The 17,402-nt window shown below is 39.6% G+C and overlaps 1 protein-coding gene across 1 annotated transcript; it reads left to right on the forward strand.

Moving 5' to 3' along the window:
* The first annotated feature begins 315 nt into the window (after positions 1 to 315).
* On the forward strand, positions 316 to 15,428 carry CTU1 (cytosolic thiouridylase subunit 1). Its single transcript, XM_070764111.1, has 2 exons — positions 316 to 820; positions 10,776 to 15,428. Exons 1-2 carry the CDS (start codon positions 316 to 318, stop codon positions 11,330 to 11,332), a joined length of 1,062 nt encoding a protein of 353 aa, XP_070620212.1. The 3' UTR covers positions 11,333 to 15,428.
* Positions 15,429 to 17,402: the final 1,974 nt, after the last annotated feature.

Here is a 17,402-nt window from a genome sequence, read left to right on the forward strand (position 1 = left end):
TCAACTCAACCTCTTAACGCTGCCCACCGTGAAAACTTTTATGAGCTCGGGTTCGGCTCAACTTCCTTAGGGATAAGGCAAAGTCGCCTCTTCTATGACAAGCGTACTTCAACTCCCAGAATTCCTGAGTCGATCACGCTCGTTTAGGAATCCTGGGAGTTGAAGTCTGTACGTCATAGAAGAGCCGACTTTGCCGACCCCCCCGGAGGAAAGGAAGATCCGCCAGCAAAGCGGAGCATGCCGGGAATCATAGTCCCTCCCTCATTTGCGGGCGTCATCAAACCAGGCGGCCCGGGCCCACATTCTTCTGGCGTGATGCCGCCGGTGCCGGCGCTTTGCGGGAGTTGCGGGGCTCAACGGGCGTCGCTGCGTCGCCCCAAAACCGGGCAGGCGCTGTGCCGGAGCTGCTTCGCGTCGGCTTTCGAAGCGGAGGTGCACGACACCATCGTGTCCGCTCGGCTTTTCCAGCCGGGCGAGACGGTGGCCATCGGGGCGTCGGGCGGGAAGGATTCCACCGTGCTGGCCCACGTGCTGCACCTGCTGAACCAGCGCCACGGCTACGGCCTCCGCCTCGTACTGCTGTCGGTGGACGAGGGCATCGCGGGCTACCGGGACGACTCGCTCGCCGCCGTGCAGCGCAACCAAGCCTGCCTGGGCCTGCCGATGCACGTGGTCTCCTACCGGGAGCTCTACGGCTGGAGCATGGACCGCATCGTCCAGCACACGGGCGCCAGGAACAACTGCACCTTCTGCGGCGTCTTCCGGAGGCAGGCGCTGGACCGGGGCGCCGTTTTGGTTGGGGCGGACAAGATAGCCACAGGTAAGGAGGGCTGGCCGGGAAGGGTACAGAACCGCCTAAGTTTGGGTGAAGTTTTATAATTGGATAGAAAAGGATTATACTCAGTGTTGATGTAAGATGTGCACAAAATTGAGAAGTTAGGAGTGATAAAGAAATGCTTTAAAATGTTTTTTACTTAGGAATGATTATCTACCTACCTACCTACCTACCTATCTATCAATAACATAATGAAGATATGCTCGTGGTAAAATATATCAATGAAAGAGTAGAAGAAAAGATATGGTTATAAGGTATATCAATGAAAGAGTAGAAGAAAAGATATAGGTATAAGATATATCAATGAAAGAGTAGAAGAAAAGGTATAAGTATAAGATATATCAATGAAAGAGTAGAAGAAAAGATATAGGTATAAGATATATCAATGAAAGAGCAGAAAAAAAGATATAGGTATAAGATATATCAATGAAAGAATAGAAGAAAATATATAGGTTTAAGATATATCAATGAAAGAGCAGAAGAAAAGATATAGGTATAAAATATATCAATGAAAGAGCAGAAGAAAAGATATAGGTATAAGATATATCAATGAAAGAATAGAAGAAAAGATATAGGTATAAGATATATCAATGAAAGAGTAGAAGAAAAGATATAGGTGTAAGATATATCAATGAAAGAGTAGAAGAAAAGATATAAGTATAAGATATATCAATGAAAGAGTAGAAGAAAGATATAGGAATAGGATAGAGATACTGTATATAGAGAATTATAGACATTATAGACATTAGGACAGGGGATGGAAGGCACGCTGGTGCATTTATGTACACCCCTTACTGACCTCTTAGGAGTGTGGAGAGGTCAACCGTGGAAAGTCTAAAGGTAAAATGTTGGGGATTAGAGGATGACACTACAGAGTCAGGTAGTGAGTTCCATGCTTCAACAACTCAATTACTAAAGTCATATTTTTTACAGTCAAGTTTGGAGTGGTTAGTATTAAGTTTGAATCTATTGTGTGCTCTTGCATTGTTGTGGTTGAAGCTGAAGTAGTCATTGACAGGCAGGATGTTGCAGCATATGATTTTGTGGGAAATACTTAGATCATATTTAAGGCGTCATAGTTCTAAGCTTTCTAGATCCGGGATTGTAAGTCTGGTTTCATAGGGTATTCTGTTTCGAGTGGAGGAGTGAAGGGCTCTTCTGGTGAAGCATCTTTGGACATTTTTGAGGATGTTAATGTCCAAGATGCAGTATGGGTTCCAAGCAGATGAGCTGTATTCGAGGATGGGTCTAGCGAAAGTTTTGTAAGCTCTGGTAAGTAGTGTGAGATTGCCGGAGATTCACCTGGGTTAAAAACATTTCTTTATCACTCCTAATCTTTTTTAGAATGTAAGGGAATGATAATATCATTATTACTCCTAATTTTTAGAATGTAAGGAAATGGTAATATTAGTGTAAAAGTGTATACCAACAACTAAAGGATTGTGGTGATATACGCTGCTCAAAAAATAAAGGGAACACTCAAAGAACACATCCTAGATCTGAATAGATGAAATATTCTCATTGAATACTTTGTTCTGTACAAAGTTGAATGCGCTCAACAGCATGTGAAATTGATTGTCAATCAGTGTTGCTTCCTTAGTGGACAGTTTGATTTCACAGAAGTTTGATTTACCTGGAGTTATATTGTGTTGTTTAACTGTTCCCTTTATTTTTTGAGCAGTATACTGTATATTGTAAAAATACTATAAGAAAATGGGAAACTAAACAGGAGGGGAGTGAGAAAGAGAAACATAGTACAGACTGATAATTTACTAATATGATAGAGATGTTGATATGAATATACAGTAATAGAAATGAGCTAGAAAAAGGTAATAGAACATAAGAACATAAGAAGAGCCATGCTGAATCAGGCCAAAGCTCATCGAGTCCAGCATTCTGTGTCACACAGTGGCCCACCAATTGTCCATGGGGATCTTGAGTAGAAAGAGAAGGCAAAACTTTCCCTTGACCCCCAACAAATGGTACCCAAGGGAACCCTGTCTGCCTCAACCAACATAGAGGCGGCACTTGGACATCCGTTTCAATAACACCGATACACTTGGCATCCGTGATTCTATCTAATCCTGCCTTGGAGCTATCAAGGCTGACAAGTGTCCTGACCTCTTCTGGAAGTGAATTCCATAAACCATCGACCCTCTGGGTGAGCAAATATTTCCCTTGATTTGTCCTCGCTTTCTTACCTATGAGCTTTAGGGAGTGCCCCCTCGTCCTAGTATTGTGTGATAGAGAAAATAATTTTTCTCTATCCACCTTTTCTATCCCATGCATGATTTTATACACTTCAATCAAGTCACCCCTTAAACGCCGTCTTTCAAGGCTGAAGAGACCAAGGCATTGCAACCTGGTTTCATAAGGGAGGGGCTCCATTTCCTTGATCATACTTGTTGCCCTTTTTTGCACCTTTTCCAGTTCCATTATATCCTTCTTGAGGTGAGGTGACCAGAACTGTACACAGTACTCCAAGTGTGGCCTCACCATCGATTTGTACAGAGGCAATACAACACTTACTGACTTATTTTCGATTCCCTTCCTAATCATGCCAAGCATGGAATTTGCTTTATTTATTTACTGCTGCTGTGCACTGCGTTGACATCTTCATTGAGCTGTCCACCAAAACCCCAAGATTCCTTTCTTGGGTTGTCCCAGAAAGCTTGGTCCCCATCAGTTGGTAGGTATAATTGGGGTTCTTTGCCCCGATATGCATAACTTTGGACCGGGAGTCACTGCTCACAGTCACTCATGCCCTCATCACCTTGAGGCTTGACTACTGTAACGCTCTCTACATGGGGCTACCTTTGAAGAGTGTTCAGAAACTCCAGATCGTGCAGAATGCAGCTGCGAGAGCAATCATGGGCCTCTCTAAATATGCCCATGTTACTCCAACACTCCGCAGTCTGCATTGGTTGCCGATCGGTTTCCGGTCACAATTCAAAGTGTTGGTTATGACCTATAAAGCCCTTCATGGCATCGGACCAGAATATCTCTGGGACCGCCTTCTGCCGCACGAATCCCAGCAACCGGTTAGGTCCCACAGAGTTGGCCTTCTCCGGGTCCCGTCGACTAAACAATGTCATTTGGCGGGACCCAGGGGAAGAGCCTTCTCTGTGGCGGCCCCTACCCTATGGAACCAACTCCCCCCAGATATCAGAGTTGCCCCCACCCTCCTTGCCTTTCGTAAACTCCTTGGGGTACACCACTTCAATAATAATAAAGTTATGGAAATGTTTCTATGGCATATGCATTGATATCTGTATGAACATGGAGATAAATAAAAACAAAATTAATTGCAAAAAAAAGAGTACAAAACGAGGTGGAAATCAGTGGAGATAGTCCTCAACTTACGATCACAATCGAGCCCACCATTTATTTCTGTTATTAAAGCAGACATTTATTAAGGGTGGGTTTTTTTTCCCCATTTTACAATCTGTTAAGTGAATCACTGCATTTGTTTGTTATCTATGGAGATTCTCAAGTCATTCCAGATCAAGGTTGTCTTGAAAGGTGCTTTTTTCAAGAGACAACTGTACTTTCTGGGTTTTCTTTTTTTAAAAAAAATAATTGAGTTTTCCAGATAGAACATACTGTATTTTGTATATTCTATCAAAGAACATACAAAGAAAACCAACATAAACACATATGGCATAAAATCCGATTATTAACATAATCGAAACTAATACCATTAGATTACGACCATAACAATGAAATCGTTTTTCCTTTGACAGCCTTTTGGTATTATTTTTTCCCTATGTACATTTTAATAATTATAAAGTTAATTTTTCCTATGTTAAATCTATTGAGTCACTGTTCTGTCGGGCTCTCTGGTAGACTCCTCCCAAAAATTCACAGGTACAAATTTCAGACACACACACAGGTTTGAAAATTCAGAACAATGTTCTTTATAATGAAAATTCACTTAAACCAAGCCCTCTTTTGGTATAGCAAAGAGCACTCGTCTCCAAACAAACTGGTAATTTGTACAAGTCCCTTATCAGTTCTGAGATACTTAGCTTGCAGCTGTGAGGCAATTCACAGTCCTTCTTCTTTCACAAAGTGAAACACACTTTGCTCTGGTTTAGTTTCAAAGCGGGGGGAAAATCAGCAGACAAAAGGTCAAAGTCAGCAAAGCAGTCACGAAACACAAGGATCAGATAATCCTCCACAATGGCCAAACCCACAGGCTGCTATTTATAGCAGCCTCACTAATGACCACAGCCCCACCCAACCACAGGTGGCCTCATTTTCTTTGATAATAATCTCTCAGTTGTTGTTGCCTATGCATCGCTCTCCCCATGCGTGGCTGTATCATTAACTCTTGTTCTGAATCCAAGGAGGAGCTAGATAATTGATCTCCTTCTGAGCTGTCTGCCACACTCTCCTCCTCCCTGTCACTCATGTCTTCTTGGTCAGAGGAGCCTTCATCAGCAGATTCCACCGAGGGCAAAACAGGCCTGCAGCATGTGGATGTCTCCCCCACATCCACAGTTCTTGGGGCAGGAGCTGGGCCAGAGCCAACCACAACAGTCACTGATTTCATTTCAACAGCTATTTCATTTATTTTATACTGTACTTAGTCATTGTTATGTTACTCTATATACAAAAAGTGAAGCAATACAAAATAATATAGTGTTGTATGTTACAGTTTTATTATATCAGTGTTTCCCAACCTTGGCAACTTGAAGATATCTGGACTTCAACTCCCAGAATTCCCCAGCCAGCGAATGCTGGCTGGGGAATTCTGGGAGTTGAAGTCCAGATATCTTCAAGTTGCCAAGGTTGGGAAACACTGTATTATATCATTGCAAGAAGTTATATTACAGTAAATTTCTATGTATATTTTTTGTCTTAACCAATTGTACCGTCTATCCCATGTTTTGTCAAAATCGGTTTCATTTTTTATCCTGAATTTCCATGGGTAGTTTACTCATCTCCGCTTCTGGGTTTTCTTTCAAAGACATTTCGCTTCTCTCGATCCAAGAACCTTCTTCAGCCCTGACTGGGTCCATTCCGTTCCCTTCCCTCCAGGCAGAACTGAAGAAGCGTCTTGGATGAGAGCAGCGAAAGGTCTTCAAAAAAAAAAGCCAGAAAGTTCCGTTGCCACTTGTAAAAGCACCTTTGGGACACTGTACTTGTTAAATTGGTCTGGACAGAGCATGTGCGAATGCAGCTTGATGTATAGGTGAGGAGTTGGTGAACCTGGCTAACTGTATCTCATTGAACGAACTATAGCAAGAGTGATGTTGAACATGTGCGGAGTCAGGGTCTTCCTTTTCAGCTTCTGAATGGAGCCAAGCCTGTTTATTAAAACAGTGTTTTTCAACCAGTGTGCTGGGGCACACTAGTGTGCCGCGAGACATGGTCAGGTGTGCCGCGAAGCTCAGAGAGAAAAAAAGCAAGAGAGAGGGGAAAAAAAGAGAGAGAAAGCAAGAGAGAGAGAAAGCAAGAGAGAAAGAAAGCAAGAGAGAGAGAGAAAGAAAGCAAGAGAGAAAGAGTGCGAGAGAGCTAGAAAGAGAACAAGAGAGAGAGAGAAAACAAGAGAAAGAAAGAGAGAGAGAGAAAGAGAGGGAGGGAAGGAGAGAGAGAGAAAGACATAGAGGGAGGGAGGGAGAAAGAGAGCAAAAAAGAGAGGAAGGAAGGAAGAGAAAGAGGGATGGAGAGAGAGAGAAAGAAAGAGGAAGGAAGGGAGAGAAAGAGGGAGAGAGAAAGAAATAGAGTGAAGGGGAGGAAGAGAGAGAGAGAGGATTTTTTTGTCCAAACTTTTTTTAGCCGCCGCCCCCTCCCTGCTCAATGTGCCCCAGGGTTTCGTAAATGTAAAAAATGTGCCGCGGCTCAAAAAAGGTTGAAAATCACTGTATTAAAAGACCTTAACGTTCCTTAATTCTCAAGTGTTGCACCTTAATTTTGAAAAATCGTATAAAGGTGTTTGAGTTGTTAAAATGACTACTTCCATTCACTATTAAACCCAAACCAGCTTCTAAGGAAGAAACATAGAAACATAGAAGATTGACGGCAGAAAAAGGCCCCATGGTCCATCTAGTCTGCCTTTATACTATTTCCTGTATTTTATCTTAGGATGGATATATGTTTATCCCAGGCATGTTTATTTATTTATTTATTTATTTTTTAAAATTATAATTTATTAGTTTTATAAAAGGGGAAGGGGGAGAAGGGAGTACAAAATCGAAAAAGGGGGGGGAGGAAGAGTACAAATGTAATAAGTTTAAGGTGAATTTACAAAGATTTACAGAGGTCAGTTGTATTCCTTAGTATATATATTGTTACAATATTTCTATTCATATTTCAATCTTAGTTTATATTCCATTGACCGTATTTATCACAGTGTTCCCTCGATTTTCGCGGGTTCAAACTTCGCAAATAGCCTATACCACGGTTTTAAAAAAAATATTAATTAAAAAAATACTTCGCGGGTTTTTTTCTATACCACGGTTTTTCCTGCCCGATGACATCATACGTCATCGCCAAACTAATGTTTTTTTGCAAATAAATAACAAAAAAAAATAATTATTGTTAATAAATAATTATGTTTATAAATATCAGGATCACTAAGTGTCTTATTCAACGGTGAGTACCAGTAATAATGATGAGTAAATGATTGTTAAGGGAATGGGAAATGGTAATTTAGGGGTTTAAAGTGTTAAGGGAAGGCTTGTGATACTGTCCATAGCCAAAAATGGTGTATTTACTTCCGCATCTCTACTTTGCGGAAATGCAACTTTCGCGGGCTGTCTCGGAACACATCCCCCGCGGAAATCGAGGGAACACTGTATAACTTAACAAATCTAAAGAGGAAGTGGGGTAGGGAAAGAAATTGTCTGCTTCAATAGCAGACCTTGAAGTTAGTGACTTGTCGTTCTTATTAGGCGGTGAGAAGTAGGAAATGAGAGTAGTAAAGTATTTAAGAGTTGAGATTAAGGTTGAGTTAGTAGGATTGAATTTAGACAACTTTTGGGTTACTTCGTGTTCTAGATAACCATTGGTACCATTTCTCCCAGGCCTTGTAGAAATCTGATTCTTTTTTATTTCGCAGCCCCCAGGGTCATTTTAGAGAGTTCAGCACATTCCATAATTTTAGTAATAATATTTATGGTTGTGGGTATTGTATCCTGTTTCCATTGTTGGGCATATGTTATTCTGTCCGCAGTTAATATTTGTGTAATGAGGTATTTGTCTTGTTTTTTGATTGTTTGTCTAAATATGCCTAGTAGGAATAGTTCTGGTTTAACTGTGATCGGTATCAATATGACTTGGTCTATTATCTTTTTAATGTTTGTCCAGTATTTTGTTGCGTAAATACAGGTCCACCATAGATGATAGTAAGTTCCCTTTTTCTTTTTGCATTTCCAGCATATCGGAGATATGTTAGGGTACATGTATGAAAGTAGCCGGTGGTAAGTGCCATCTATGGATCATTTTGAATAAGTTGTCTTTGTATGATGTTGCTAATGTTAGTTTATAATTAATTGTATATAGTTTCTCCCATTCTGGGAGATTTATTACGTAGCCAAAATTTTGCATCTATGTGTTGCAGTATAGCATAAAATATGTTAGAATAGGATTGTATTATAATTATATATATCTGGACCTCTAGCATAAAAATACTCTACTTAATCCAGGACAGGAGGGCACTAAACTTGCCTAATCTACATTCCTGGTAATTACAACAGGAAAACAAAAGGGCTCAATAAACATCTCACAATAAACTTGTGGTGTTTTAAAATTAATTTAAATATTGGATTTGTTTACATTGTATGGCGATTGCTGTGAGCCGCCCCGAGTCTGCGGAGAGGGGCGGCATACAAATCTGATTAATAAATAAATAAAATAAATAAACAAATTTTACATCACTCAGATAAGATCAAAGGGGGAGATTTACATTGCCTGAAGCATACACAGGACAAAACATAGAAACATAGAAACATAGAAGTCTGACGGCAGAAAAAGACCCCATGGTCCATCTAATCTGCCCTTATACTATTTTCTGTATTTTATCTTAGGATGGATATATGTTTATCCCAGGCATGTTTAAATTCAGTTACTGTGGATTTATCTACCATGTCTGCTGGAAGTTTGTTCCAAGGATCTACTACTCTTTCAGTAAAATAATATTTTCTCATGTTGCTTTTGATCTTTCCCCAAAAGGGTGATTAAGGAAGGATTAAGGAAGATTAGTTGAGATAAGGCAGAAGGCTTCAGAGAAATTAGGTGTGAGAAACATCAGCTCTGCCTCCTTTGACTTGTTCTTCTATGGTGTCCTGTTTTAATAGATAACTGTATAATTTGGATATCATTTTTTAATTTGGTCCCAATAGAATTTCATCTATGGGATTGTTGTGTTGAAAGCCGAAAGAGTTCTTATGGAGATTGTATTTATTTTCAATCTGCATATATGTTAACCCAATTTAGATTTACTCTGATTTTTTCTAGTTGTTTTTGGGTAAGAATAGTTTAGAGTATGTTATAATCTGAGGTGTGGAAATTTCAGTTGAATATATTAAGGTTTCATTAGGGGATATCCATTTCGGAATTGCTAAGTAGTGCGTATTTTTTATCTGAGACCATGTTGTTATTAAAGTATTTCTTATATTGTGCTTTTTTAAAATAGTTTGGAATTTTATTTATGTCCATTGTTAAGAATGAATGCCACCCCATACGTAGATCATATCCTTCTAGAGTGAGCAGTTGTTTATCCCAAGCATGTTTAAATTCAGTTACTGTGGATTTACCAACCACGTTTGCTGGAAATTTGTTGCAAGCGTCTACTACTCTTTCAGTAAAATCCTATTTTTTCACGTTGCTTCAGATCTTTCCCCCAACTAACCTCAAATTGTGCCCCCTTGTTCTTGTGTTCACTTTCCTATTAAAAACACTTCCCTGCTGTTGTGGTTAGCTCTGGCCCAGCTCCTGCCCCAAGGACTGTGGATGTGGGGGAGACATCCACATGCTGCAGGCCTGTCTCCCCCCCCCCCCCCGTGGAATCTGATGATGAAGGCTCCTCTGACCAAGAAGACATGAGTGACAGGGAGGAGGAGAGTGTGGCAGACAGCTCAGAAGGAGATCAATTATCTAGCTCCTCCTTCGATTCAGAACAAGAGTTAATGATACAGCCACGCATGTGGAGAGCGATGCATAGGCAACAACTGAGAGATTATTATCAAAGAAAATAAGGCCACCTGTGGTTGGGTGGTGCTGTGGTAATTAGTGAGGCTGCTATAAAGAGCAGCCTGTGGGTTTGGCCATTGTGGAGGATTATCTGATCCTTGTGTTTCGTGACTGCTTTACTGACTTTGACCTTTTGTGTGCTGATTTTCCCCCGCTTTGAAACTAAACCAGAGCAAAGTGTGTTTCACTTTGTGAAAGTAGAAGGACTGTGAATTGCCTCACAGCTGCAAGGTAAGTATCACGGAACTGATAAGGGACTTATACAAATTACCAGTTTGTTTGGAGACGAGTGCTCTTTGCTATACCAAAAGAGGGCTTGGTTTAAGTGAATTTTCATCATAAAGAACATTGTTTTGAATTTTCAAATGTGTGTGTGTCTGAAATTTGTACCTGTGAATTTTTGGGAGGAGTCTACCAGAGAGCCCGACAGAAGACCTCCTGAACCTTATTTAACCCTTTAACATATTTAAATGTTTTGATCATGTCCCCCCTTTCTGTCCTCCAGATTATACAGATTGACTTCATTAAGTCTTTCCGGATAAGTTTTATGCTTAAGACCTTCCACCATTTTTGTAGCCCGTGTTTGGACCCGTTCAATTTGATCAATACCTTTTTGAAGGTGAGGTCTCCAGAACTGACTCTTGAGTTTCCAGCTGACTCCTCTAAAAGACTCTCGTAAAAGAAAAACTAAAGTCTATTTGCTCCATTTCAACCTCCTGTTGCACTTCTCTTTGCTTCCTAGGTCATAACGCCGATGACGTGGCTGAGACAATCTTGATGAATTTCCTGCGCGGTGACGTGGGACGGCTTCAACGCTGTGCCGATATCCTGACCGGCGGCGAGGGAATCCTGCCTCGCTGCAAGCCGCTGAAGCACGCTTACGAAAAAGAGATTGTGCTCTACGCCTACTTCCAGGGCTTGGACTATTTCAGCACCGAGTGTGTGTACGCCCCCAATGCCTATCGGGGCCACGTCCGTACCTTGCTGAAAGACCTGGAAGCTATCCGGCCCAGCTCCGTGGCTGACCTGGTGCACTCGGGGGAACGTCTGGCTATCCGTAAGGACATTCGCTTGCCCGTGCAGGGCACCTGCCAGCGGTGCGGTTACTTCTCTAGCCAGCCCCTTTGCAAAGCTTGTGTACTGCTGGAGGGGCTCAATCGCGGACTCCCTAAGCTGGCCATTGGCAAAACCAGTCGCATGAAGAAGTCTTTGTTGGAGGGGGAAAAGACAGAAGACGGATTAGAAACGGTGGAAAAATCAAGGAAACCAAGCCTGGTTGGGAGGACACTAGACTTCTGAACTCAATTTTTTTTTTAAAAAAAAATCTTTATTAAAGCCTCACCTGGAGGCTCGACTACTGTAACGCTCTCTACATGGGGCTACCTTTGAAAAGTGTTCGGAAACTTCAGATCGTGCAGAATGCAGCTGCGAGAGCAATCATGGGCTTCCCTAGGTATGCCCATGTTACACCAACACTCCGCAGTCTGCATTGGTTGCCGATCAGTTTCCAGTCACAATTCAAAGTGTTGGTTATGACCTACAAAGCCCTTCATGGCATCGGACCAGGATATCTACGAGACCGCCTTCTGCCGCACGAATCCCAGCAACCGGTTAGGTCCCACAGAGTCGGTCTTCTCCAGGTCTCGTCGACTAAACAATGTTGTCTGGTGGGACCCAGGGGGAGAGCCTTCTCTGTGGTGGCCCCGACCCTCTGTAACCAGCTCCCCCCGGAGATCAGAATTGCCCCCACCCTCCTTGCCTTTTGTAAGCTTCTTAAAACCCACCTGTGTCGTCAGGCTTGGGGGAACTGAACTACCGTTTCCCCCCTAGGCCTATACAATATATGCATGGTATGTTTGTGTGTATGTTTGGTTTTAAATAATGGTTTTTCAATATTTTAAACATTAGATTTGTTATATGCTGTTTACTACTGTTGTTAGCCGCCCCGAGTATACGTTTAAAATGAAATAGAGATAAATACAGTGGTACCTCTCCTTAAGAACTTACTTCATTCCGTGACCAGGTTCTTAAGAAAAGTTTGTAAGTAGAAACAATTTTGCCCATAGGAATCAATGTAATAGCAAATAAAGAGTGCAAACCCATTAGGAAAGAAATAAAAGCTTGGAATTTGGGTGGGAGGAGGAGGAGGAAGAAGAGGAGGAGGACAGTCGCTGCCGAAGGAAGAAGGTGAGGTGAGGAGAATCAAAAAAAATCCAAAATTTTAAGGCTTTTATAAAAAAAAGAGGGACTCTGAGGCAGTGAGGAGGACCACGTGCCTCCCATACACTCGGTGTGAGGCTGCCTCCCATACAATCCACCAGAGAGAAAAACCCAGGGGGAATGGCAGGAAACTGGCTGGGCCTTCGTGCCACTCTCAAAATTCCTGGGAAATTTTTCCGGGCTCAGGTTCTTAAATAGAAAGTGGCTCTTAAGAAGAGACAAAAAAATCTTGCACACCCAATTCTTATCTAGAAAAGTTCTTAAGTAGAGGCATTCTTAGGTAGATGTACCACTGTATAAATATACTGCTCAAAGAAATAAAAGGAACACTTAAGCAACACAATATAACTCCAAGTAAATCAAACTTCTGTGAAATCAAACTGTCCACTTAGGAAAAACACTGATTGACAATCAATTTCACATGTTGTTCTGCACATTCAGGTTTGTACAGAACAAAGTATTCCATGAGAACATTTCATTCATTCAGATCTAGGATGTGTTCTTTGAGTGTTCCCGTTAGGTTTTGAGCAGTGTATAATACATGACGTATCAATCATATATGTTTTTTTATGACAGAAATAGAAGAAAAGAGGGAAGGAAGGAAGAGAGAAGGTGGGAAAGATATAGTAGAAAGGGAAAGTTAGGGGAAATAAAATAAAAGGGGGATTGAGAAAGAAATGAACTCCCACCATTCTATACGGTTTCTACTTGGCCTGCCATCCTTCTCATATAACTGTTCTCTCTTAGTTATCCCTCTTCCCTTCAACTCTCCTATAACCCTATTTAAATTCGTTTCATTATCTCTATTTATTACATAAAGCGATGACAGTTTAGATTTATAGAATCCTATTTTCCCCTGCCATTTTTTCCAAATTTCCATAGTCCCTTTCATGGGACCTATTAATTTACCTAAGTCGCTCCTGTTCCACTTTGTAAAAATTAATTCTCTATTCTTCATCCCGTTGATCTGTTTTTTCCAATTTCACCCATTTGTTTTCACATAATTGCAACTCCATTAACCTTTCCATTTGAAAAACTTCCCTATACAGCTCCAAACAAGGAACTCCCCATCCAATAATTAAGTTTTTTGTCCCACTCTTTAAATTTAAATGCTGATATCCCCCGCCCCCAGCACCTGAAATAGGTACATCATTTTTGGAGCTATCATCATTTTTAAAGCTCTTATTTTAGAGAGTCTCCTTAGCTTTTTCTCTTTCCAGCTCCTCATCTGTTTCAACATTTTCCTCCATATTAATCTATAATTCACCTCCTCAATTTGTAAAAATTAATTCTCTATTCTTCATCCCGTTGATCTGTTTTTTCCAATTCCACCCATTTGTTTTCACATAATTGCAACTCCATTAACCTTTCCATTTGAAAAACTTCCCTATACAGCTCCAAACAAGGAACTCCCCATCCCCCCTCTTTTTCGTTCGCAATTAACCACTTTTTCCTTATTCTTGGTCTCTTATCTTCTTCAATCCAATAATTAAGTTTTTTGTCCCACTCTTTAAACTTAAAAGCTGATATCCCCCGCCCCCAGCACCTGAAATAGGTACATCATTTTTGGAGCTATCATCATTTTTAAAGCTCTTATTTTAGAGAGTCTCTAGGTTTTTCTCTTTCCAGCTCCTCATCTGTTTCAACATTTTCCTCCATTTTAATCTATAATTCACCTCCTCAATTTTCGCTGGGTTTTTCAATAACCAAATTCCCAAATATTTAATTTTTTTTAGTCCTAATTTCAACCAATTCATTCAGATCTAGGACGTGTTCTTCGAGTGTTCCCTTTGTGTTTTGAGCAGTGTATAATATATGACGTATCAATCATATATGTTGTTTTATGACAGAAATAGAAGAAAAGAGGGAAGGAAGAAAGACAGAAGATAGGAAAGATATAGTAGAAAGGGAAAGTTAGGGGAAAGAAAATAAAAGGGGGATTGAGAAAGAAATGAACTCTTTTTTTAAAAAAGTCCTTAAGAATGAATTGCATAAATCAGGGAATTGGGAAGCAGTGGGTCCCCATCCAGTTGCTGGACTAACTAAAATAGTCTATCTTGCACAGCTAGAAAGCACCTACCCATCCATCCTTTGCTCAATGTTACAATTCTCCCATTTGCAATTTGGGATGGCAGTCATCAAACAGTAGCTATGTCTGACAGGCTGCGTCTGTGATCCTGAAGGAGTGAAAACCGCAGAAAATCTATTTCTTTGTTGCTCCTTTTATAGATATTTGTCCTCCACCTGACCATCAGATACCCTAGATTGTCCTCCTTTCTATTTGAACCTGTGTGAGGAACTAATTCAGCCCCTCGTAAAGGAATTCCTAGGAAGTGACAACCATGGGGACATTTACCTACCATGACTATGGTTTGAGGACATTTGGGGGTCCTCCAAGAGCATTTCAGAGGTTTGCAAAATCAAAATTAGTTGCCCAATAGTGAAGATATTTGAAAACATTTAAAACAATGTCATTCTTCTCATTATTTTTCATTTGTTAAAAAAATACTATTTTTCCCATGAATTATTTTTTTAAAATTTAAATTAATATCTAATAAAAGGGTATCCAACCTTGGCAATTTTACGACTTGTGGACTTCACTCCCAGAATTCCCCAGCCAGCATGTTGAAGTCCAGAAGTCTTAAAATTGCCAAGACTGAACATCCCTGTTCTAATGGTTTTAATACTATGGCATATTGTTATTTGTACATGATTCAATAAATATTCCACAAATGTGTAAATTTTATATTTTAATACAGCAAATATCCATAAATATAACTTATACGTACAAAAGCTCCTCTACTGTTTTTAAAAGCAGAAAGGAGGCCTGAGAGTAAAAAAATTAAATACAATTTCAGCACAATTTCACTTATAATGTAGCCAAATTTTGCAGGCAGGCCTGGGGGTCATGAATGAACATCTATCATGTCCAAATTGTGTTGAATGGTATGCATGCATGTTGATTGGATAGTCGAACTGTGGGTTTTAACTGGAGTCTTATAGTTTTAAGACTTTTATATTTGACTTCTTGTTTATTGTATTTGTATTTTTTTAATGTTATTGTAAGCCACCCTGAGTCCTTCGGGATTGGGCGGCACAGAAGTCAAAATAAACAAATGAATAAATTCTGGCAACAATCCATCACCCAATAAAATTGAATTTCCATGACACTTAATTTTTTCCTATTCATTTCCTATTCATTTAAACTCTTTATTTTGTTTTGGTTATTTTTTGTGATTACAATAAAGTGTATGTGCCTATCCTTTTTTTACAGCACATACAGCTACATTTTGCACAGCAGCATAAAATCCATTGCATCATGATAGGTCAAGTACTTACTACATACAGTATGTAACTGTAGATATTACATTTTGTATAATTTTAGGTATTATCTCACTTATAGCCGGACGTAGATTGGATTACTATACACCTATGGGTCCAAGTCAGGCTGTTTCATAGACATATTTTAATTTGGATTTAATGTTTTTTATTTTATGGTTTCTTAAAACTAGACCATTTTATAGGTGTCACTTACTGCTACATTTCTTGTATTGGTCCGGGACCATAATAAAATGACTGACATACATCTGTACCAATGTTAGCTACAGCATCCTTTTCTGGAGGTCAGGAACCACACTGTTCAATAACTCTTCCATGATAACATGGCAAACAAGCCAACAACTGCTGCCACAGTTCAAAGTGCATAGTTAACAAAGGAATGAATACCTCTCTGTATGGACTACACTAAAGCTTTCAACTTTCCTATTAGATTTGCATCAAACCTTTCTTACTGAACCATTAGTACAATGCCTGGGTGTGAAGCAAGCCTTTTAGTGAGTCAGAAGATAGAGAGAGGATTAGCTGGGCAGTGGCCTGGATTCAGAATATCAACACGGGGATGGAATATGAGGCTTAAGATCTTGTTTCAAAAGTGACTTCAGCTTGGAATTAGCCTGGAGCGTGTCTTCTCATTTTGCATACTAGATTGAGCTTGCATCAGTAGAAAAAAAGGGGGAAATAAGCATAAATAAGGTCCATCAAAATTGTATGTGTGGGGAGATTCATTCCCCCCATAGGTGCTGCTTTTAGGAAAAGTGTTGCTGTGAGATCCTTTCATTGAATGAATCAGCTTCAGGAACTCAACACAGGAAGGATTTAATTGAGATAATTAGGACTTCTGCCCTAATGGGAATAACTCAGCATTTTTTAAAAAAATAAATCCTATAAATTTGATTAAAATTTCATTCATGGTCAATTCTGTCCACAGGATTAACATTTAGTGATTGATTCATATAATAAGCTAAAGCTATTACACAAATTAACAAACATCATATGTTCCCTACCTTCTACCATAAAATAAACCATATCATGGTTTAATGCTATCTGTTTCTGGCTCACCAAAAATAAAGTTCCAGAACTTTGAAATACACATATATTCTTAATTTGTTTAGGAATATCATGAAGGAAGGTTTTTAAAATAATATTTAAAAATAGCTTTGTTAGCATGGTATTTCATTGGTAGGATTTGTTATGCACTATTAATGTGCAATCATCCCTCTTCTGAAATTTGGAATTTTTTTAGTTACCTGTTAAAAATTCATATCTACATCCAAGCCTTCCTGTTATGAATATTTTAAGAACATTTGCCCACTCCAGTGTTTTAATAAATATTTTATTTAGTAAATATTGTTTCATATCATTTTAATGTATTGTTTATATTACTGTTTTAGTTGTAAATCTTTATGAAATACTTTAGCACAGGAAGCATTACAGATTAAACACATTTGATAGTTTATTCTCTCTTTAAGCCTTGCATTTTAAAAGGCTTTTCTAATTACTTTTGCTTCTGTTACCTAGAATAATATAAAAACAGGATACTCTAGTAATTATAGCGCCTTCAATGTTGGAGGTTGGGGTTCTGATTCTGGTACCATTCCAACGCATCTGTATAGATCATTGCACGAAGGTGTTTTTAAAAAAGATTTAACAAAGATTTTCAGAAAAATCGTGTGGTGTTAAATGGATAAATTTAAGACCACCTTGATCCAGCCACTAAAGGATGAATGTTTTTAAAATGGGGTTTAGATTATTTTATACTGCTTTTATATGTTGTATGCCATCCAGAATCCGGAAGGAGTTGGGTGGCCTA

This window comes from Erythrolamprus reginae, chromosome 11, assembly GCF_031021105.1.
Source record: "Erythrolamprus reginae isolate rEryReg1 chromosome 11, rEryReg1.hap1, whole genome shotgun sequence".
Taxonomy (NCBI): Eukaryota; Metazoa; Chordata; class Lepidosauria; order Squamata; family Dipsadidae; genus Erythrolamprus; species Erythrolamprus reginae.

Bases quoted from the DNA above. Each gene is read 5' to 3' on its own strand.
- CTU1 (XM_070764111.1), top strand. From the start codon at position 316: ATGCCGCCGGTGCCGGCGCTTTGCGGGAGTTGCGGGGCTCAACGGGCG. The intron at 821-10,775 runs GTAAGGAGGGCT...TTTGCTTCCTAG, and splicing joins GGCGGACAAGATAGCCACAG to GTCATAACGCCGATGACGTG.